The sequence below is a fragment of the Bos taurus genome, chromosome 1 (assembly GCF_002263795.3).
Source record: "Bos taurus isolate L1 Dominette 01449 registration number 42190680 breed Hereford chromosome 1, ARS-UCD2.0, whole genome shotgun sequence".
Classification (NCBI taxonomy): Eukaryota; Metazoa; Chordata; class Mammalia; order Artiodactyla; family Bovidae; genus Bos; species Bos taurus.
Window position 1 is genome coordinate 65,350,447 of NC_037328.1, and position 24,004 is coordinate 65,374,450.

General features: G+C 41.1%; 1 protein-coding gene across 1 annotated transcript in view; it reads right to left on the reverse strand.

Moving 5' to 3' along the window:
- Positions 1–24,004, reverse strand: part of HGD (homogentisate 1,2-dioxygenase) — a 42,636-nt gene that overhangs the window by 12,478 nt on the left and 6,154 nt on the right. The window contains 9 exon segments of the mRNA NM_001144852.1: positions 263–387; positions 2,627–2,726; positions 3,279–3,358; positions 4,203–4,237; positions 5,648–5,739; positions 7,369–7,428; positions 18,951–19,056; positions 22,847–22,935; positions 23,726–23,797. Of these exon segments, the coding sequence (NP_001138324.1) occupies positions 263–387; positions 2,627–2,726; positions 3,279–3,358; positions 4,203–4,237; positions 5,648–5,739; positions 7,369–7,428; positions 18,951–19,056; positions 22,847–22,935; positions 23,726–23,797 (759 nt within the window).

Below are 24,004 nucleotides of genomic sequence, written 5' to 3' on the forward strand. Positions count from 1 at the left end.
GAATAGAAACAGCATGACCTTTGGAGTCAGAAAGATATGGGTTTGAATGCTGATTCTGTCATTTACTGTGACATTTGGTAAGTTATCACTACCTGGACTGTTTTCCTGACTACAAACAGGGCGAATAGTACCTTATTGTAATATCTTAGTGATGTAGTAAAGATGAAATAATGTATATAAATACTTAGCACAAGCCCTGGCAATCAGAATGTGCTTAATAATTATTCATTCCTTCCCCTGCCTGTCAAGCCACTTACTTTACCTGTTTGGCAGCAAATAGCTTGCCCTGGTATTTATTAATCACAGTGTAACCACCTGGCACTTGGCGATCTTCATACCAGGCAACAGGTATCAGGAAATCACGAGGATTGGCCAAGCCATTGGCTCCTAGAATATAATGACCCAAAAGTCTTTTAGATACTTCTGAAATCACACAGGAATGATGCCACTGTTGCACAAAGAGAAAGGGCTTTCTTCCACGTCAAAAGCCACTCCACAATTTGCTATCCTTGTTGAAAGACTCATTGGAATCCCAGTCTGGTACCTTTCAAGGAGGACCCAAGAAATTTGTTCAGAAAAAGAAATCCTGAAAATATCTTCACCAGCATTACCTCCTAAAGTTGTAGAGTGAATATGGTTTATAAACATTTTCCATGCATTACCTTACCACTATAGGGGACGGGAGGGGAAGAGAGGAAGAGAGTAGAAAAGAGGAAAAGGGAAGATATGATAGAATACTAGAGCTTTTTTCCTAATAAAACTCTGACAACTCTAGAACTCATCGACAGTCCTTGAGAAGGAGAAGGTTACACACTGTAGCCTCAGGCACGCCTCTGCTCCTTAGACAGGACTCAGAATCAGTCCACGTCTGCAACATTGCTCTGCAGCCTGACAAATCTGTCTGCCACTGAGGGAGACCTGCCTGCTCACCTTTGCTTTGTGAGTGTTCCCTCCAGAGAAAGAAAATAAATCAGAAGATCAGAAATGAAAAATCTAAGTGCAAAAACATAATTTAACTCTGAGAGGAGAGACCTAGGGAGTGTTTTATCATTTCTAGTTCCTGGGGTTAAAAAAAAATAGGCCCCCAGCTGGTTAGTCAATTATATATTTTTTCCAGAGGGTACATGTGGCATGGCACCTGGAGGCTCTGCTGGCTGTGGAGCAGCAGGAAACCAGACCAAAGTGGGAAGAGCGGATGGAGAGCAGGATGACAGACGGCCCACCGTGGCTCCAGCTGCCTCTCGGCTGCCTCCCACCTTCCTCTGACTATCTGGATCCCCCAGGGGACTGACCAGAAGGCACATGCTGGCCTGTCCCTGTTTTGCTCTTAAAAAATCTGTTGACAAGGAAAGGGAAGAGCTGGGAGGTGTGGCCACCACCTTCAGCAAACACGCCAAAGATGAAACCAAGGGCCGATTTCCCCAACCACTCCTGTCACTCGAGAGATGGTTTGAGAACATCCCCTCCTACCACCTCCACTTCTCAGATCCTGCTCTCTTTGCCTCCAGCTTGCCAGAAGAATTGTGGGTGGGGGACCTTGGTTCACTTTGGAAGGTTTTCATTTGCCTCATGGAGGCTGTGATTTCTAGCTCCTTCACAGCACTGAGTGAGGCACACTTTTGGACTCTTAAGTATGTAGATTTTGTAGAAGATGCTCAGTAGGAATGTGACATCCATAGACTGACTTTTTTTCAGTCCATTTCCCCTTTCCATAGCCACATAGCCCCTGCCATTATTATGGTTTTTCCCACTTTATTGTCTACACACAAGCCACTGACAAGAAAATGATCTTTCTTCTATCTACAAAATCCACTCCCACTTGTACACTTTTTCTTAAACTGGTCCCTTTCCTCTTTCAGTTCAGTTCAGTCGCTTAGTCATGTCTGACTCTTTGCAACCCCATGAATCGCAGCACGCCAGGCCTCCCTGTCCATCACCAACTCCCAGAGTCCACCCAAACCCATGTCCATTGAGTCAGTGATGCCATCTAACCATCTCATCCTCTGTCATCCCCTTCTCCTCCTCGCCTCTTTATTTCTCCTCAACTTTCCATCAACTTATGATTGTTAAGAAGCTGTTCCTGGAAACTTGGCTCACAGCAACCCAGACTTTATATCCTCTAGGGTTGACACTGTATAACCTGAAATCTATTACAGATTGTCTTGCTCTCCAATGGTCTGTATACTATTCTAGAGAAAGATTTATTGTGAGTTGGGCTGGGTTGTTCTCTGTTATGCATGTATGTGATGGGAAGAGGCTTTTGCCATCCTTGATGTGGTTCTGGTCATTACCCTCATCACAACATGGGAACTGGGACAAACTGATGGACTGGTGCACTGACCAGCTAATTAATGAAGCTATCATCTCATATCATCTCATCAAATGGGTCAACTATACCACCTGGAGCCCCTGAACTTAGAGGCCTGAAATAAGACGTCTGTGATTGTTCAGGGGACTCTAATATGTTCTGAAATTCCCAATGACACTTGGTCTGGAGAAGAAGTTGTCTAGAGAGGAAAGTTGTAGTTTGAGTGAGATAAGGAGGAGAGATGGATGTTTAACTTTCATGCAATTATTCATGTCCTATATCTCAAGTCAGGCTTAGAAGCTTGCATTGAAGATTTACCAATTGGTCCCAGGTCAGGCAACTCGAAGTGGACTCCATAAACCTCCAGGATGTAGCCTCTAGTCTCCTCGAAGACATCGATGCTGAACCGCATTCCTCTCTGGAACAGAAAGTAGACACTGGTGTGCTCTCACCAGTCATACCTATAGTTATAAAGAAGCTGCCCAAGAGCTACAGCCAACCTCACATGCACAAATAATTCTATAGTCTGCTGAGCTATGTTGGAGAGGTGACCAGCTGAAAGATGAGTTAAAAAAAGTTAACCTCCAATCACATATGTGACCCAAACCAATTCTAGCCTACACTCTCACTGGGTTCAGAGATAACAGTGCCCTGATTTCACCAAAATTTAAAGAAATCCATCTTCACTGCCTTCTGTCCCCTCCAGAGTATCATCCAGAGTGTGCAGAAATATTAAGGAAAGTAAATTGACAATGCTCTTTGCTTTGTGATTGTGTGCTATTTTAAAACAAAGTAGGCACAGAAGGCTGCTTAATCCTTCTACACAGGGAGCCTTCTGTATAACTCAAACTCCCTCCCCATTGCCCAGACATGATAGAGAAATTTCAGAGTTAGAAATAGCAGCAGCTGCAACATCTGATTGCTCCCAAATTAGGGAGAAGCTGGGAGGAGAGGGGGACACATCACCAACCTGAATGACGCAGATCTCGTTGGGCTGAACAAGCATCTTGCCAAACTCAGTGTAAATGAGAAGTTTCCCTTTCTGGGGAACTAACATAAAAGACAAGGCAGCAGTGAGTAACTCCTTTCATGTAAGAACCACTTCATGAAGAGTGAAAGGCTTAAGGGCGGCATTTGCTTTTTCATTCCAAATGAAAAGTTCTTCATTGAGTTTTATGGGGGAAAATGTCAGAATTGACAACTTAAGTTGGCTATTTCTAGAAAAGCATGAATGAAAAAATTGACTCTGCTTTTTTCTTATGTTTGGTTGCCAGATAAGGAGCTTGTATTTGCACAGTTCTGTGGCTTGACCAGAAAGGGCAGCAGAAATAGGATGGAAAAAGACCCATCTCTGATAGTTCCAGCAGGAAGCTGGCATTTGCATGTCTAAGGTTTACATCAAAATGTTCATTCCAAAATATCAGTACTAAGATCATCAAAAAAGAATCAAGAAAAAAAAAAAAAAAAGAATCAGGAGACCAGAGAAATCCCTACTAGACTTTCCATCTTGATGGTTTCATGAAAATTTGTATTTATACAAATTTGCAGATATCAATGACAGATGATCTTTACTTGGGTAAGTTTGAAGGTAAATAGAGTTATCTCAATAAGTTAATCACATGTTGATTTTACCCTCTATTTCTTTTAAGTTGCCCAGAGCTTGCATATCAGAAAGGCCCAGAAGAAATGAGTAAAGACAGGGAGACCAGGAAATAGGGTATGGGCTTGAAGGTACAAGGAATCTTTTCCAGACCACCAATTGCCATTACACCTCAGTCTGTAGACTACATTAAATAAGACAGATTGAAAGGACAGTAATATGTATACAATTAAAAAGCAGCTTATAACTAGGGATCAATTACTAATGAAAGGATCTAAAGTCTTTAAAACTCACCAATCAAGAGGTCTCCATCTGAATTGTAAAAACATCTGAAACATATAGAATAATTCCTATGATTTTCTATTTTAACAATGTCCAGACAAATTAATTCACTGCACAAATTATTGCTCAGTAGATAGGCTGTGCCAGGCTTAGTGCTAGGCATAAAATGATGAGCAAAATGACCTCATCTTTGCCTTCATGGAGCCTTAGAGTCTAGTAGCAAGTCAGACTGCAATCCAACAATTACAGAACCATCTCATAAACTGTAATGGCACCATGAAAGTCAAGTTCAGGAAACTGAGAGAATAATGGACCTGATCTAGTCTGAGGCGGCAGCCAAGGTTTTCCTGAAGAGGGGATGTTTGACTTGAGATCTGAAGAAATCATCTAGGCAAGGACTTGGGGATGGGAGTGATGTAGGAGAACATTCCAGGCAGAAGGCTGCTCTGAGGCAGGAGGGTGGATGGAAAGTAAAAGGAACCGAACAAAGGCTAATGCATTTAATAGCTCAAATAGAGAGGGAGAGGAGGGGCCTCATATCACATCGAACATCTCTAGTGTCTTGTCATGGGGCCATGATCTTGGCCCTGATTCATGGCTCAGAGAAGTTAAATGACTAGTCCAGGGTCGCTCAGTCAGGAAGAAAGGACTGGGCTTTGAACACAGTGGTCTGGTTCCAGAGGTAGTGGGCAAAACTGTTATGATACTCTGCTTTCCAAAGAAACAGGAAAAATACCTTTTATATATAAGTTTTTCTGATTGAAAAAAAAATCTAACATGTAAGTTCTCCTATTCAGGATCTTTAAGCTTACACAGTTATTAGTCTGTCAGTTTGACCTGCCACCAACAGGTAGTCCTAATGACTGCTCAGGTAGTATGACTTTGGACTCAAGAACAGCCCTGGGGAACCTTAGAAGTTAAGGACATTCTGACTCAAACCTGGTTAAGGTCTAAATGCTTCTTGGACTACTCCAGCTTCCAGTGCCCCATTTTTCCTTTTCTGCTTGCATTGTTATGTGACATTCTTGCTTCCCACGTGGTGCTAGTGGTACAGAACCTACCAGCCCACACCCCCACCGCCTTCCAGTCAAAGAGACACAGTTTCGATCCCTGGGTTGGGAAGATCCCCTGGAGGAGGAAATGGCAACCCACTCCAATATTCTTGCCTGGAAGAATCCCATGGACAGAGGAGCCTGGCGGGCTACAGTCCATGGAGTTGCAAAGAGTCAGACACGACTGAAGCAACTTAGCACACACACACAGGACATTCCTATTTATGTCACAGGAGTCAGTCAAGATAGAAATGCTCATTTATTGTCATTATTCTTAAATGTGTATTAAGATTGCTTTGGGGTTAAAAGAAAAAAGCAGTAACAAAAACAACCACCCAGCCTTCACCCTCTGGGCAGCAGCTCTTAGGGAAGGGGGCTGATCTGCTGTAGGTCGGAGCCACTTACCTATTCCCCATGGAGGTGTTACAGAGGAAAATGTGGATAGCAAGCCCATTGTTGGACCTGATGTCTCCAGCTCCACACAAGGTGTGCAGGCCCTGGGAGAGACCCGCACAAGAGGGAAAGGTGAATGCAGCCAGCCTAGGTCCCTGAGAATCAGAGGCAAGTTCTACTAGGGTCTTCACTTTGGGACCAGGCTTCCTATGGGGAGCCTGGAATTGACTGACTTATGTTTTGTAGATGGCGGCCCACCCTCATTGCTAGGCATGGCCCTAGATCTGGATTGACTTAATGGCTCCATCAGAATTGACCTTAGAGAACATCAGTTCATTACTTGACATTTTATCAGTGTAGTGCTTAAGATCACCCTGAAGAAGAGTTTCCTTTGGAGGTAAAATCAGGCATCTAGGAAGCTTGGGGAGGAAGGTTGCAGCATTAGGGCCCAGTGAATGATCCTCAGATAACACATCACTACCTGGGCAGCTGTCTGCTTACAAATAGGGTCAGCCCTAATCTTTCCAGAACAGGATAGAGGAAAGTATTCTGACCAACTGTAATCCTCTCTGCTAATAACCCACAGTCCCAAAGACCTTAACACACGGGCCTTTCTGAAAGGAGGGAGCTCTGCTCTCCAGATATCCATAATTCAACCAGGGTGAGGAATTTCTTTTGGTATTTTAACTCATTTTGCAAGTTTGGGGCCTATTTTGATGAGCCTTGCACATGGCTTGGAGCATTTAATATGGATAAAGAATTTGATAGGATACAAACAGTTTGGCCTAAGGCTGGGTACCTGGACTCTTCCCTAAGTAAGCCATGGACTGAGGTTGGTCTGCAGAACCCTCCCCCGGCTTCTTTGAGCCCCACCTTCTTATAGCTCCTGGCCTTTCCCCTACATATGCTTTCTCTGAGCAGAGATGTTCCAATAATCCCAGCACCTGTAACTACCAATCAGAACTTCTAATCATCATTGCGCTAACCGAAGTTGCCACCCTGAGTTGATGCTATTCTAAACTAGGGATCCATTTTGGAGAGTTCATGACCTTGGATGAGAAAAAAAAATGATATATGTATTTCTCTAACTTTTGACTGAAATTTATCATTTCCTTGAATTAATGTGAATGAATGTAAGTAACAAACCCTAGTGGTTTTAGAAGTGCCTGTAACAGTATAGTCGTTTCAGATATCTCAAAATATCATTTATGCTCATACATTTAATAACCATAGTTATTAGATCTTTTCATAGATCTTGTGATTTAGTGCATTAAAAAGGCAGCATATATATTACTCTAAAGCAAGCCAAATTTGTTATTTGAATATTTTATCATTATATTTCAATATAATTGGCTACTTTGTAATTTTATGTAATTTAAATTATGCATTTAAAAACATAGGCTTCCAGACTATCAAAGGAGTCCCTGGAACAAAAAGGCTTAGAACCCCTGTTCTAGCCAAGAACAAAGAAACCTGAAGTCAGTAAATGCTCGATTTCCACTGGCTGTTTGGAGATGTTGTAAATAGCTCACGAGTGCCCTTTGGTGTCAGGGGCCATATGGTGCTGGTAAGTAAGACATCCCTTGGCCAGCCTGGAAGGCAGAGGCAGGTGGTGCTCTGTCTGCTGCCTGCCTCCAAGGCTGCTTCTGCTTGGCATCCAGCCTGAAAGTGGCTGTATCGCCCACCATGGGAGAGAAGAGAGTGGCGGGCAGGCATGGATAGTATTGACTTACATTCACGAAGTCCACTTTCTTCTGAGAAGCTTTTGGAATCTCAAATGGTTTCCATCGCAGCTAGAAAAACAACAACAACAACAACACACACACATACAGGAAAATTATTTCAAAAGGGGAAACCACAGACTTTCTAAATAAATCACATAAAAAGGACAGCTGCTCCCTCTGTGAGGCTCTGACAACTTGTGATTTTGCTATTTTCAATTTAATAATTATCCATCATTTCCTTAAAGGGGCTCAGTTGGGTTCTGTGTGGGTATGCAGGGTGTGTGTGTGTGTGTGTGTGTGTGTAAGAGTGTGTGTGTGTGTGTGAGAACGTTTAACCTATATGTATATGTACTGTCTTCATTCCTTAGCATTTTAAATTACAAAAATATAAGAAAATCATTGCTTCCTGTTTCAGAAGCTATTTCTTTTAACATTTTGCTCAGGCACATCAGTGAGTTTTGACTGATGCTGCTCTTTGTGCTATTTATAATCAGCTCCCTTTCCTGGTGTGGCAGCCTCACTATGTGGGCTCCTGACACAGCAGGGGAAGGTTCTAGTTCTTAATTCCGGCCCTTGGAGTTTTGAGTTATTTCTTTGAGAGAAAGAAAAAATTGAGATTGCCTTTAGTAAGTGCAGTACCAGGTTCAGTTTCTTTACCAAACCCTGTGCTCGTCCCCAGGCTGCCTGACAGTTCAGTTTAAATCACAACAACCTTTAATTTAATAATGAAATGATCTAAGCAAGTGGGAAATAAAATCAGCAGGTCTGAGCTCTACTAGAAGTATCAGCCCAGCACTTATTAATCAACTTGGCAGCAGGCCTGACCCAGACAGGTTGGCAGCTGATAGCCCCAGCAGCCTCAGGACATCTCAGGGAGGGACCTGCCCCCCAAGGGCCGGCTCCACTGGCTGCAGTGCCTGGTCAAGGCAAGCCAGGCTGGGCTGCTAGGAGGTCACGGGATTCAGCTCTTTCAGTAGTCCAGAGAGGCAGCTCGGTGGGGGAGGGAACAGAGTGGAAAAGGCGGCTCTGGGATGATCCTGCCTCTCCGATGCACACAGTCAGACAGCAGCCTTTATTTCTTAAAGGCAAAGCAGGATTGTCACATTCTGCTGCTGCTAAGCTGCTTCAGTCATGTCTGACTCTGTGCGACCCCATAGATGGCAGCCTTAAAAGAATGTAAAACGTTGATTTGAAAAACATTGAAATCATGCTTCAGAAAGAAGGAAAAGGCTTAATTCCCCTAAAGATGATATTTCATGGAGGAGCTGCAGGACCTTAGAGCAAGAATCTAGGAAAGGGTTTCTCCTCTCAGGCACTATTGGCATTATGTGTCAGATAATTCTTTGTTGTGGGGGCTGTCCTGTGCACTGTAGGATGTCTGCCAGTATCCCTGACCTCTGCTCACTGGATGCCAATAGCATTCCCACAGTTGTAACAGCCCCAGATGTCTCCAGACATCGTCAGATGTCACTGGGGGACAAACTTTCCCTGGTTGAGCACCATGGACATAGGAGGATATTCCCCTGATATCAGCCAGGGCCAAAGCTAAGCGCCGCTGGCTTCTTGAGGGAGGTTTTGGTCTACCACGAACCGTTATGTGCCGCTCCCTCTTCAGTAGCAGCATGGAGTTTGTAACCCAGGAAGATTGTCTGGAAGATCATACAATCTAGAATCCTGACTCTAAGACAAGTCATTCTTGTCTTAAGAATGACTCTAAGACAAATCATTCTAGATTTCCCAATGGAAAGGATTTACTATACTTGGCATATCACAAACAATAATAAAGACCCCAAGGCAGTTCTAATAAACCCAAAACCCAGAAGAAGAAGCCAGCTTTGGGTCTTCTCCAGGCAAGAGTTTTGGTGCAATATCATGTTGAATGTGGGGAGGTAAATTTGAGGAGAGGATAAACAGGAAGAGGCCCTGGAGTAGAGAGTGGGAACATCTCCTGCTAAACGCAGATGTTCAGACTAACAGCATGCTGTGGAGCAGAAACTCTCAATCCAAGGCCAGCCCAAGGGCCCTGTGCACTGGGCTGACCCAGGAGACAGGGGTTCTGTTGCTCCCTCTGTTCCTATTTATTCTGTGACTTCTGGAAAGTCATTTCATTCTTACTAATTTAAGTCTATAAATTTTTAACAGTTTATTTTATTCATACTATATATTATTGCTAAAGAGCTCCCCCACCCATGGAATGCAATTATTAACATTTCAAAGACAATGAAATCCACTGAAGCATCCAATACAATATCTTGACTATCGCGGATATTAATATATTTGTACTGAATGATAGAATGAATGAGTAAATATAAGACACTGAGAACATTGCTAATATCTCAAAGAACAAGACTAAAGCAAATTTGTGAGACTTTTGGAAGTCCAATAATATTCAGGCAATAGCTAGTAAATTGAAAATTATTTTTAAAAGTCCTAAGATTGTTTCTAAAATATAAGTCAATTCTTTACACATGTGAAACCCCATAGTTTTTCTATATCCTTTCTGATTTTCTGTTCAGTTGTTCTATCAACTCTTGAGAGAGAAGTGTTGATGTTTCCCACTAAAATCATGGATTTAACCTATTTTTCCTTTTTCTGCTATCAATACTTTATATATTTTGCAACTGTGTTCTGCAAATTCTACTGGAAAATAAAGCTCTGCTTAGTTTAAGAGAAGTGGTCAAAATAACTTGAAAAGCATCTTCAACAGAGACTAAAGTTAGAAGTAATTTATCAAAGGAGAAAGAGAATCTGTGGTAACATTTAATGATCAGGATTTGAAGTTTGTGCTCAGGGATGTAAATGAAACTAGAGAATTGGCCTCAGTATTTCTAAAGTTAGAAGATTGGGAGGTGTACTGGATGATCTGAGTATCACCTTCCACAGTTGGTTTCTTTGCTTCATTGAGAGTCCCTCCAAAGTTGCGCTGGACTCAACTAAATTGTATGAGTTGGATACTCTCAACAACATTGGTGGATTAGAGGCAAACATATTGTTAGAAGTTGGTAATATCTATCCAAGAATTTGGAAGTAACTTGTAGATGCAGTTGTGATCACAATGGACAAACAATTGTTAGCAACAGCTATGGCTAGGTGAGGCTCAGGGTAATTCACTACAGAGAGTTTCAGCCCAGACTAGGAAAGATGGGGGAGGGAGATAAAATAAAACAGTGGCTCATTAAATTCTTCAGAAAACCTAGAATTTGAGGGAAATAGCAGCATAATTTATGTGGTGAAAAATCAGGCTTTGAGTGACTCGTTGGAGTTCTTAGAGGTAATAAGTAAGATCATGGGTAAAGAGGATTCAAATCACTCAAATCACTTTGTTTAGACTTCTTTTTTTTAAATTAATTGTTTAGACTTTTAAAAGTCTTTTGTGAGAAGACAAAAAAGATGAGCTAGCATCGGATTTAGATGACATTTTTTCATGGACAGAAACCTGGATACTTGACCTTGCCCTTGAGTGTAAAGCTAAGGGCTTTATATCCCTTACTCAGCACCCAGCATAGAGCAAGGAACATAGTAGTCACTCAACAAATAGTTGTCAGATGACATTTAATTCTCACAACAACCTTCTAGGACTCCTGTAATTATTATCTCTACTTTATAGTGACAAAACTAATGGTTTAGAGCAGTTAAATCTTCTTTACTAAAAACTGATGCTAAAAATCTCTCAGCCTCCTTTAGTAATCTAAACCCTGAGCCCTTTAATCTCAGTCTGTCTTGGTCTGCTTCCAATACCATTCATGATCTCCATGGCCCCCGAACCCAGGTTTTGGCTCCTTTTAATGGCCTTGTACTTAGTCTTCTAATCTGGGCCCTTATCTACTGCTCCTCCAGGGCTGAGTTGCCTTGACCTAATCTAACTGCTGGGACCCAAATCCTGCTAAGGTCCTTCAAGGTCAGCATTCCTGTCCAATCCCTATATATTCACTTATTCAAATGATTTATTGTCCCTCTCCACATGCCAGGTTTTATGCTAGGTACCATGACAGTCTCTGCCCTTGGGCAAAGAGAAGACCCTGCAATATGGCACGTTATGATAGAAAAACAAGGAAATGGGTAACTGGAATGATTTTGGAAGAGAAATATAAACAGGAATGTTCCCTCAGGAATAATTCCTGGTGCAGGGCATATTTAACATTCTTACACATGAACAATAAAAGACACACACAACAGAATAGTCTGGTTTGCAGATAGCTCCAACATCTTTTCCAAGGAATTAAGTGCAGGTTGATGGAGATGTACTGTAAAAAGAGCCAGCATGCTGTCTAAAAGGGTTGAACAGGGCAATGTGCACTGCGGTGTTGGCAAACATCAGTGAATGCATTTAGAGAAATGCCATCTAGTCTATTTATAGGAGGATGGGATTGGAGCTATCAGGGAGTTTCTTCAACAAATACTTGTGATTCTACTGTCTGGAAGAGGGCATATGCTGGGTCCTGCAGGTTGTAAGAAAATGAGGGAGACATAGCTCCTACTCTCAAATACTCTGAGAAAAATATTGGAAGAGTTCAGTGAAGAAAGTAGTATTTAAGATGAAAGTGAAAGTGAAAGTTGCTCAGTCATGTCCAACTGTTTGCGACCCCATAGACTATACCGTCCATGGACTTTTCCAGGCCAGAATACTGGAGTGGGTAGCCTTTCCCTTCTCCAGGGGATCTTCCCAACCCAGGGATTGAACCCAGGTCTCCTGCATTGCAGGCAGGTTTTTTACCAGCTGTACCACAAGGGAATTTTAAATTATGGGTGAGATTTGGATGGGTGGATACTTGTGAGGGAAGTAGAGAAAATTCTAGGTAGATGAAAGAGCATAAAGCATCCAGGCAGGAAAATTTAGACTATTGTCCTAGTTTGGTGACGGTTCCAGGTTGGCTGATAGGTAGAGGACATGGAAGAGTGAAGTGTTTGAAAGGTATAATAGTGAACCACTTGTCTTGGGAGTCTGCATTTGATTGGCTGGGCAGTGAGAGAGAGGTAACAGCAGGATTTAAAGATTTCTGAGTAATAATTTAGTAAGCTAAGTCTGGCAGTAAGGTGTAGGAAAGGATGGGATGGGAAGACACATGGATCAGTTAGAAGGCCCTTATAACAGCCAGGTAAGAGGAAGTGAAGTCCAAATCAGGTGGTGTTAAGAAAAGAAAGGAGAGTATAGATACCAAAGACATCTTGGGAGCAAATTCTATGGCAATGTTTCTTAAAGTGTGGTCTAGAGCCAATCTGAATGGAAATCATCTGGATAGAATCCTGTGTATCATCCCAGACCTACTGAATTAGAATCTCTGGGGTGGGGGAGTCTGGGGCATCTATGTCTTCAACAAGTCACCTTGGTAACTTTTATGTAGATGGGAATCATCATCTTATAGACATGGCACACAATTCAATGCAACGGAGGAAAGAAATTTTCATGATGACTCCAAGGACTTGCTGTGCAGTGGGTGGTGGTGGTGTAATTGCAGGTTGAGTGTGAAAGAGTGGTTGTGTCATTAACAGATCTAGAAAGCCTGAGAGAAAGGCAAGTCTGGCTGGGACTATGATGTCTTCAGTATGGATCCTATTGAGGCAGGACATACCCATGGCAATTCCCATATGGGATTTGGAGTTGGGGGAGAGATTTGTAAAACATATTGTAGAGAAGTAATAGTTAATGTCATAGGAATGAATGATATTTGTTAGATTTTAAAAAGTAAAATATGGGAGATGTGGAAGATAGTGAGAGGAAGATAAAGTAGATAATTGAGTGTAAATGAGGTTCCACAGTGAAGGCAGAATGGCTTCCAAATATGACTGTTGGGACGGACTTCCTGAAATATGGCCTACAAGTTACACCAAGTTTGGGGCTGGAATTATGTTGGGTGAAGTTAGATTTCTGCCTGCAGAGATGTATATTTGTGGGGAATTTGGGTGATAGGTGGGAAATGAAGTGGGCTAGAAAAACCCTCTGCTGCTCAAGGAATTCCTCTTCTTAGTTCACCAAAGCTGGGTATTTCTTATCAATAGCAAGTAACCATTTGCCTCTAAGGCAAAGAGAGTCCAATAAAGTGGGAATCACTAACTGATAATTGGAAAGAAAATGGAGGAAGCACAGGCTGAATTGGGTTGAACTGTCTTCTCAAAATTCCTATGTGTGAGTCCAAACCCCTACTACCTTAGAATATAACCACATTTGGAAATAGGGTCTTTACGCAAGTGATTAAGTTAAAATGAGGTTGTTGGGGTGGCCCCTGACCAAACTACTGTGTCCTTATAAGAAGAGGAAGTTCAAACACAGAGACGTTCAGAAGGAAGACGACATGAAGACAGAGGGAGAAGGTAGCCAACTACAAGCCAATCAAGAGGCCTCAGAAGAAACCCAGCTGCCGACACCTTGATCTCAGACATCTTGCCTCCTCGGCTGTGAGAAAACAAATCTTTATTGGTTAAGCCACCCAGTCGGTGGTACTTTGTAAAGGCAGCCCTAGCAAATGAATAAAGAGGGGAGGGGCCGATGTGGGCGATAAGAAAGAGAAGAAAAGATAAGAAAGACAAGAAGGAAGAAGAAAGGAGCAGCAGGAGAGTAAGTACTTCTCTCTCTCCCAAGAGGGTGATGGAGACAAGGCAGAGACAAGAAAGTATTTCAGGACTTTGGAGATGGCCTGTGTTGCAGGTTTACATGATGTCATAGAACACAGGAAAGGACAGAGATACAGGAAGAAAAGAGGCAAGTCAACTACTCCAGGTTTGGGGATATTGAGGAGAAAAGGGTTGTGTTTAGCCAGGGATGATTTATAATAATAACAATGGAAACAATCTAAATACCGGAAAATAAAGGAATTATCTTGTAAACATGTACTGGGTAATTATGCCACATGAAAAACCATCTACACTCAAAGAGTTTGAAAAGACATGGGACAAAGCATAAAATATGATGTTTCCATTAAAAAACAGAATGTAAAATTGTATTAGAGCATGACTGCGTGTGCGTGCTAAGTTACTAAGTCCTGTCCGACTATGAGACCCCATGGACTGTAGCCTGCCAGGCTCCTCTGTCCATGGGATTCTCCAGGCAAGAATACTGGAGTGGGTTGCCATACTCTCCTCCAGAAGATCTTCCCAACCCAGAAATTGAACCTATGTCCCTTGCATTGCAGGCAGATTCTTTACCACTGAGCCACCAGGGAAGCCCTTCTGTGCTCTACAGTATGACCTTATTATTTATGTATTTTATATATAGTAATTTGTATCTGTTAATCTCAAATTCCTAACTTATTCCCCATCCTGCTTGTTTGCTAAGTCTGTGAGTCTGTTTTTTGGCCGTGATCATGTTTTCCGGGATCTTAGTTCCTCGACCAGGGATCAAACCTGAACCTTGGCAGTAAAAGCATGGAGTCCTAACCACTGGACCAGAATTCCCTGTTTCTGTTTTGTAAATAAATTCATTTGTATTACAGTTTAGATTACACATTTAATTAGTATAATAATCTCTACTAAGTTAGACAGAGAAAGACAACATCATATACTTTTTAAAAAACATCATTAATTTAAGAGTATTTATAGCCTCTTTTCCATCCCTTATCTGCTCCCTACAGAAAATTCTGCTTTGCTCATTCCCACTCCCTCAATCCTTGAACTTCAGTCTTACCATGTAAATCAATGTTTTGTGCATGCGTGTGTGTGCATGTGCTGTGAAAAGTGGATGAGGACCTACTTTCTGACATTTTCTAGTGGCACAAGGTAGGGGGAGGCAGAGGCAAGCCACAAGGTACTTGTGATCCAGGCCTGAGTTGCTTGGGAAAGATAAGAGCTCGGGGAAGTGGTGTGAGAGGGCTGGAGTCCAGGGAAAATTGAGGAAAGAGGATTTTAAAAAGTGTTGCTGTGGGTCATATACTGGATGCTCTTTAGTGTTTTCAGGAGAAGCAAATGAAGATTAGGATTATTTTTTATTACTTTTGGTCTCTGGCTACATGAGACCCCAGATCCTATTTATTTACATACATGTGCAAATAAGAAGACTGGAAAGAAAGAAAGCAATACATTGGAAGTAGTTAACTCTGCATTAGTACGATTATTAGGCACTGACACTTTTATGTAAGTTTTGAATAGAACATGACATAATAGTAAGGGGCGATTATTGTTGTTTAAAGAAAGTACTTTCAATAGAGTGATCTGGGCAGGTTGTATCGCAAAGGGTTAGGAGTGAATCAAGGGGATAAAGTGGGCTTAGATTACTTTCTCAAGGAGTCACTATGAATAGGAATGATGGGCAAAAGCTTGAAGAGGCAGGAAATCCAAGACATTTTTGGTGGGAGGGGGTTTTTAGAATAGTGAAACCTAAAGAATGACAACTTAGACATCAAACACTCTGTAAGGATGTACTGTTTTGAAACAGTTAGGATAATCTGTGTGTCCTGGAGGCAGAGGGAGTTTTATGATGTGATCTTTTACTAGCTTCGAAGTATTTCTCACTTGGTCCAAATAATACTGGTTGAGATCTAACAGGTGATTTCCTCAGCTGAGGCTTAACTGGGTCAATAGTCTGATTTTCCAATAGTCAACACAGTAGGGTTAGGGCTATAGTAACAAAGATAAACTTTAAAGGACTCTGACTGGTAAAGAGGAATGCTGATTCAGGAATGCTAATTGAAATCTGTAAACTCACAGTTAAATTGGATGTATATTTGTTTGTTAAATTCTGGGATTCCAGAAGTTAGAGGAATGTGCATGATGCACAAAATTAGGTATATTTCTTATGTGAGATATTAATAGTTTGGACTTATGTCCACAGTTGAATCTAAATATAATCAAAGTTTGCATTAATTCTTAGGTGATTAATTAAATATACACTAAAAGAAAATGAAGGCTTGGAGGACATCATTTCCAATCTTCCTGGGAGGAAATCACAGATGACGGTGATGATAGCTTATCCCAAAATGCTCCCTTGGAGGAAACATTAAGTAACTGTCATGTCTTCAAATACTCAGAGATGACTAACACAGGGAGTTGGTGAAGCTGATGAAGCATTGGATTGGGTCTGTGACAGGTGAAGACATACCTATTGTACAGGTTTCAGCTGAGAAGACTGTCAGATGGATACCTAAAAATAATTTTCTCAGACTTTCTCCATGAGAGTCTGGAGTACATATTTGGAAGAGGTTGTGGGGGGTAGGAGGAGTGATGAATGCAGATTGGTGTGGTTAATTAATGAAGCATAAAATTGGAAAGAGATATTAACTTGTCAAGAAGGTGTAAACAAAAAGACAAAAGGATGAATTTTTCAAGAACAGCCAGGGTGTGTATCAGGGTGTAGGATTACAGAGTCGGAGGAGGATAAAACACCACGTTGATGGAACTGGTGTCCAACCTGAAGTACGATTGAGTTCTGGGGCACATCTGTCCCCATTTGTGTGAGCACAGAGTCAAAAATGAGCAGGAGAAATATTGGAGAAGAAATGTATTTGGAGAAATGCACTATGGAGAAAGTGTTTGAAGGAATTCAGAACAGGAGGAAGGTAACAAGTTCGAGGAGAAATGCAAAGCAAGGAAATGGGGAAGGGGAAGAACAAACAAGTGTGTACTGAGGATCTACTAGAAACAAGCAGAAACTTTCAATGCATCTATTTGGATGCCCCTGGATTAACTCAGGCTTTTAAATGCAGCTTCCTCATTAGCAGATACACACCACTGCATATAAAATAGATAAACAGCAAGGCTCCACTGTATAGTACAGGGACTATACTCAATATCCTATAAGAAACATAATGGAAAAGAATATGAAAAAGATTCTATATCTATAAATAAATCACTTTGCTGTACAATAGAAACTAAGACATTATAAATCAACTGTACTTCAATTAAATTTTTAAAACTGCAGTTTCCTCAAACTTCTGTCTCAGAATGTGTGTGTGCCAACTACTTATGAAATAATGAATTAACATGCACAACTGATGTACTTGACTCTCACCTATGGTGGGAGACTTCCATTTTCTACTTTGCTAATTTCTATATCATTTAAGTTTTTATAAATACATATTACTCTTAAAATAAGACAAAATCAGAAAAATTCTATCAGAATGAGGTTAGCTTCCATAGAAAAGCCACTTGTACCTCCAAATAATCATTATGAAGGGTTGCACTCATGTCAAATAAAATGTATCATAGTAGTCATAGAGATAAAAATACGATATAATAAAAGGATATTACTGAGCATATTACACATCACACTCACATTTTCCTTAAAGATTAGGTTTAAAACTTCACTCTCCACCCCCAAAAAATGACATAAGCATGGCTCCACTGTTGCCCACACAACCACATCTAAGATTATCAAGTCTTAGATAACTGTGTGAATGATATTAGCAGCAGGCACAGTGGAACTCCCTTCTTCACCCCATATACCAGGCTGATAGTTATCTTAAGGGTCCCATGATTTAATTCCCAAATATCTGCCTACAGATTTTGCCTGCAATCCTTCTTTTAATTAATGCTCAATGGTTTTCAAATTTAGCTCAATGGTTCTCAAATTTAATGTACATAAGAATTACCATACAGAGTAGCACACACAAAACCACGTATCTTATACTTTATGGGGAGTTAAGGGATTTTTCAGAGATGATTTGGTTTGAACTTGTTTAACTTGCTGATTTAGCAGCCACCTTGTTCCTTTGTATAATATGAGATTTGGCTCCACTTGAGAGAACTATCAGAAACTTAATTGAGGATTCTCTTTGCTGAATAAGAAAAGAATTAGAAAACTTACTGTGGTTCAATTACCTTCTCAACTTTCCAAAACAAATATCCAATAAATGCTTAATTTCTGTCCTGACCATGAATCCTTTAGAAGTATAGGTATCCATCCTTTGTTTTTGTTTTTTTCTAATATAATGGGGTCCTGTTATTAAGCCATTGGGTCTATTTATTAATCTAAAACAAATGAGTATGAGCATTGTAACTCTAAAGGAGAAATTGGAGAATTTGAGATATAATCCGTTGAGGAATCAGGCAGATTCTCAGAGAGTGAACAGTGACTTGACCGCTCAAAGACAGCGGGTTAAGTAGAAGGCCAGGGAGGCAAACCTAGGTCTGTTTTCCTTTCTGCCTTATCCTTTTGTTATTGGTGACATGTACCTCAACTCAGGGGCAAAGAGAATACACTCGGGTGCTCAGAAGGTAAAAAAAAGAGCTCAGTCTATTATAGCCCTGGGTGTCTCTCGTTACTGAAAGCACAGTACATAAACAATATGCAGAGGGAAAGCCCATTTGTCACTAGACCAAAAGAAGGAAACTTTCAGGCAAGGAACTGAGGTTTGCAGGTGACAGTTTAGGTGAAAATCAACCAGTCTACAGATGTGTAGATGTATTTTCACCAACCTATATAATTTCCATTCATTCACTGGGCACTCCTGCAGCTAGAAAAATGAAAGCTTATACCCACACATGTGCATAGGCACAGCCAATCACTTCCAAAATTCCTACCCAAGTTTGGGCAAAGGAACAGATACACTGTAGCACTTATTTTAAAAAATCTATCTACTTTCTCAAAGACCCAGGTTAGGCTTAAATGTTTATATTTAAGGCTTTGGATACATGCTGCTCTCCAACTCATAGGACTAGGTTACCTGGTTAGGATCAGGATCAACTTCGTCCCAGTTGTGAGTGATGTGGCCTTGGTCAATGAACTCAAAAGGCTTGTGAGAAACTGAAGGTAGAATCCTATACAGCCAGCTGTGGGGAGGAAACAAGGACACACAAAACTTAGGGTGAAGTTATGGGTGATGCCCAGACTGTCTCAGGAAGTACCATCAGGAAGACACTCAAGTCCACAACGATCTGTGGGCTTTAATGTGAGATGCAATGACACAGCATCACTTCTTAATAGCCACTGTTGCCCATAGCCCTGCCTCTTCTCACCTTTCAACCCTACCCATCAAATGGAGAGTTGGAGGCTCTAGCCCTCGGTTATTTCCATGCTGGCAAAGAAAGAATTGTCTTTCCCAATGACAGCTATAAAGGAAGTCAGAAAGTACCTTGAGGGATATCTGTGCAGGCAGACCCACAGGAAAACATTAGCTTATATATGTCATTGGATCCTAATCTTTGTTCTGGCTCTAGTAAGTGAGGAAAATGAAGCCCACACAGTTTGAGACAATACAGGTGGTTTCTTTGTGATTTTTGAAATATTAATCAATTTTCTTACTTAAAATTGTAAAATTAATTCATGCCAGTGCTAAAAATAATTCAAGCAATTTAAAAAGTCCCAAAAGGTAAAAGACTTTCTCCTCTAATTTCTCCAGCGCCAGTTCTCAGAGGCTAATTAGAACTGTTTAACAATTTTCTTGTATATTCTTTCAGATGTTTCCAATGCATAATAAGCAAAATTGCCAAATTGCTGTACCATTTTAGTCTCACAACAGTAATGTATGAAAGTGGCTGATTACCCACATCTTTACAAATATGCAGTATTATGAATAATTTTGACCTTAGGTGAAAAATGCTATCTAATTTTTATTTTGAATTACCTTTATTTATGAGTTAGGTTGAGAATCTATATGTTTATGGGCGCCTTGTAATTTTTCTGTGAATTACTTGCCCAAGTTCTTTACCATTTTTCTATTGGTTGTCTTTTTTATGCTAATTTGTAAGAGATTTAGGAAATTAACACAACTATACTCTAAAATTATAAAACTATCCATATTTTCCTATAGCACATTTGTAACTTTGTTTCAAGTTACAAAGCTCTTGAAACTTTGTAGAAGCTTCTCTGGTGACTCAGAGAGTAAGGAATCCATCTATAATTTGGGAGACTGGGTTTGATCCCTGGGTTGGGAAGATCTCCTAGAGAAGGGAATGGCAACTCACTCCAGTATTCTTGCCTGGAGAATTCATTCTATGGACAGAGGAGACTGGCAAGCAGATTGTGAGCAGACAGAGGAGACTGTGACCATGGGGTCGCAAAGAGTCGGATACGACTGAGCGACCAACACACATACATCGCCTTGTTTCAGTAAGAGGTGATCTTAATGAAGGAGCCCTGAAGGACACCAGGAGGAGAACGATCCAGAAGTCGAGAGGGACACTGAAACTCACTAAGAGGGACCCAAGTCCTCTCAGAGGCTGTTACCCTGACAGAGTACAGCAGGAAGAGGAACACCACCTGGGGCAATGGAAGATTAGACCTGCTTGAACAGGTTCTGGCCCTTTAAGCCCCAGGACAGTCTACTTCAGGAGCTGGAGTTGGCCTGGCCTGAAACTGAGTCATTCGGGAGATCAAGCTAGATTTGTTCAGTTTTCTTCTGTTTCCTCGAACTCTAGGTGAAGTGATCTCAGACATTGGACTTCAGACCATAATTATTAATAACTATGCCTCGCTAGCATCTAGTAGTATACAAAATTGAGAACACGTATGTGTGTCTTGGAACCAACTGTGAGATCCTGGGCAAGTTTTTTGAGTCTATGTTCCTCATCCTTATCTCCTAGGATTGTTGTCAGGATTGAGTTTATGTACCAAGAATGCCTGGTAGAGTAGGTGCTCACTTATTAGACGTGTGTTGAGTTGTTTATCTGTCTACCCCTATCATCTACATTGTTATGACGGTCCAGATTTTCCACATTCTCTGTCCTGGCTTTGACCTTCTCAGGACCGAAAGGATCAGCTAACTAATCATAAAAACCAACCCCTGATAGATATACTCTGACAGTTTTTGGGTGGGGGTGAGGGGTCCTGAATTCTGTGGTTGACTAAATGTAGGAATACCAGGCTTTCTCACTTATGGATGGCGTTGGCTCCATCTTCCCCCTGGGGACTTTGAGCATTTTCAGAAAACTTGTGGATACCTTTGAAGAGTTCTAGACAGATGGGTGAACCATGCCTAGTGTCCTTTGTTTTTCAGCCGAGTTTGTAAAACTCCCCAGGCAGCACTACATTGCCCTGGACAGAGATTTAATTCTGATTCAGGGAATGGTGCCAGCATCTTAATGAAATGCCGACAGCTCCTTTTCAGCCTCCTGGAATAGAGCTCTACTCCCGCTGGCTGAAGAGATTGCTGAATAATGGGGGCAGGCAGTAGAATTCGGAGTCCAGGTGTCCCGTTAGTGAATGGGTCATAAAGTCAAGAACATAGCCACGGAGGCCAGGCTGTCATAAATTAGAATGGACAAGAATTGTCTGTGTGCTTACCTTACCTTGGCTATCTGGGCTTGCAGAGAGAGAGAGATGATTAAATAGTGATAGAATTAATCCTGATTTGACAAGTATGGGAAACTATCTCTTCCCTTCTTCATGTGCAGATCTAGTGAGAGAGAAGCAATATTGATATTGATGTGATAACAGCACCTGCCACTCAATTTTCTGACAGGCGTTTAGGGATACCATGTATTAAAGGCAGACACTCTACTATTGTGGCAATAGTGATGATTATGGTAATTAATGTTAATTGAGCACTCACCAGGTACCTGGCAATGTGCTAAGGACTTTGCATACATTCTTTCCTTTAATCCTCTTCAAGACTATGAAATAAATACTATTATTATGTTTTCTACAAATGAAAAACCAGTAGGCTCTAAGAGGGTAGATGACATGCCTGAGGTCACACAGCTGGAAAGAGAAGGAGCCAGGATTTAAACTCAGGAGGCCTGACTGCAGTGTGGGCATGATGAACCGGTAAGGGGAACAATCCATCATTTGTGTGGTCCATGATGCTCTTGTACTCACTGTCTCATTGACTTCTCAGGAAGACTCTCTGGAGATAAACCCAATCATCTTCCACTAAGTAGTACAAGACTGCCTACCCTCCACCCTCAACCTCCAATGTAAGTAGCAGCCCTCTTTGTGGATACCTTCATCTGGTCTGAAATTCTTGCAATTGGATGCTGCTTGTTTAAGTCACAACACTTAACTGCCTCTCCAAATCACAACATCTACTGCATCTTATCTGCACCATAGGAGTTAACCAAGGGAGTGTGTTCACTGACCTGGCTTGTAGGACATGGGAACATGACACATTGTGCTAATGAATGTGCTGGTTTCCAGCAAAGGCAAATTCCAAGGAGAAAAAACCTTATTAATTCAGACCACAAGGGGCCATAATACATGACCTTTCATCTAACCCATGCTTGGATTATCCAATATTTTCATCCAAAGAACATAATACTTCTAGTCAGCTGAGGAAGATATTGCACTGAATCTTCTGTAACTTTGAGTTAATCAGTATTAAAAAAAAAAAAGTAAAACAAAATTGGACAATTCCTAGGGGAAGGCCAGACTATCAGGAACATTTTTTTTCTGAGTACAAGCAACAGTTTGCAAATGTAACTAGACATATCTGTTTTCTAGGCTCTATGCAGCTGTTCTCTCTACTTCTTCCAACAGTCACTTGATTCTAGCTGAAGATGAGATGCGTCTTTCCCTGACAATGATCCAAGGCACAGCCTATAAGAAGCAGGATTTTGGGCAGCCCTGGGAGGTTGTGGCCTAGGTATAGGAGGCAGAATTAAATACTAGTTATAGTTCCCATACCTTCTTTTATTGGTGCTCCGTGGACAAGTGAAAGCTGATCCTGAGAGCTGCTCAGCATACAGATTGTAGGGGCAAACTTGAGGATTATTCTAAAACAAAGGAGGCAATAAATGACATCACTCGATCAGAAAGGTATCCCACCTTCCCATGAAACAACTCAGTGGGGGGAATTCTGGCTTGGATGGGGATGCTCTGGGTCACTTACTGCACATGACCATCTTCAACCTATATATCTTTCTTGTAATAAAGTTTTAGGTAAGTTATTGTATAAAATTTATAAATTATAACCTATCTCACCCTTCAGGAATATCCCAATGCTGACATATGAGTATATTTCTTTCTATTCTTACCCTCCAAAATGGGGATCCTATGATATGTGTAGTCTTATTAATAATTAGCATATTAAAAAAGAGGAAACAGTATATATATCATGAGCATTTTTTATGCCATGAAATAGTCAAATTTTTTTGAAAAATTTTTGTTTGCCATAGTTTTTATTGTAACCAATACTAGTGTGAACATCTTTGTGCACACATTTTAAAACAAGGGCTGATTATTTTCTCCTCATTGTCATATCTTATGTGGTTCAAAGAAGTATAAGAAAGTCCCCTAACCCTGAACCTGGGGGATCCTCCTGAAAGCCCTACAGTTAGTCTTACTTATCTTGGGGGTAAGTGTTTTGCCATAGGTAACCATTATCCAACTTTAACTTTTGCATTATTGCTGTTCAGTATCCCAATTGTCTTAACAATCTGTAACACTTTTAGACAGTTCACAGGCTAATACAATAGCCATGGTGGGAAGAGGCACTTGACCTGAAGGCTGGTCATACTTTCCTTTAATTCAGAGTTCTCTAATTAATATTTTATTTACTCATACCTGTCCTTCTGGCAGGGCACCTGGGCAACGAGGGTCCTCTGAGGCACACTCATTCCCGAATCCAGAAATGTACTGCATGTGACAAGACACAAAGGCCACCATTAATGGGACTTAAAGAGTATTCTGCTATTTGACAGTCTACGAAGGTAAGAAATTTCTATATGGACATGTGTTTATCATGTTCTATACATCATATCTTTACTATGTCTTGGCATGTGACCCATTTAGGACAGATAATTTCCCTGCATGAATTTCAAAGACCCACAATTGATTGGGAGA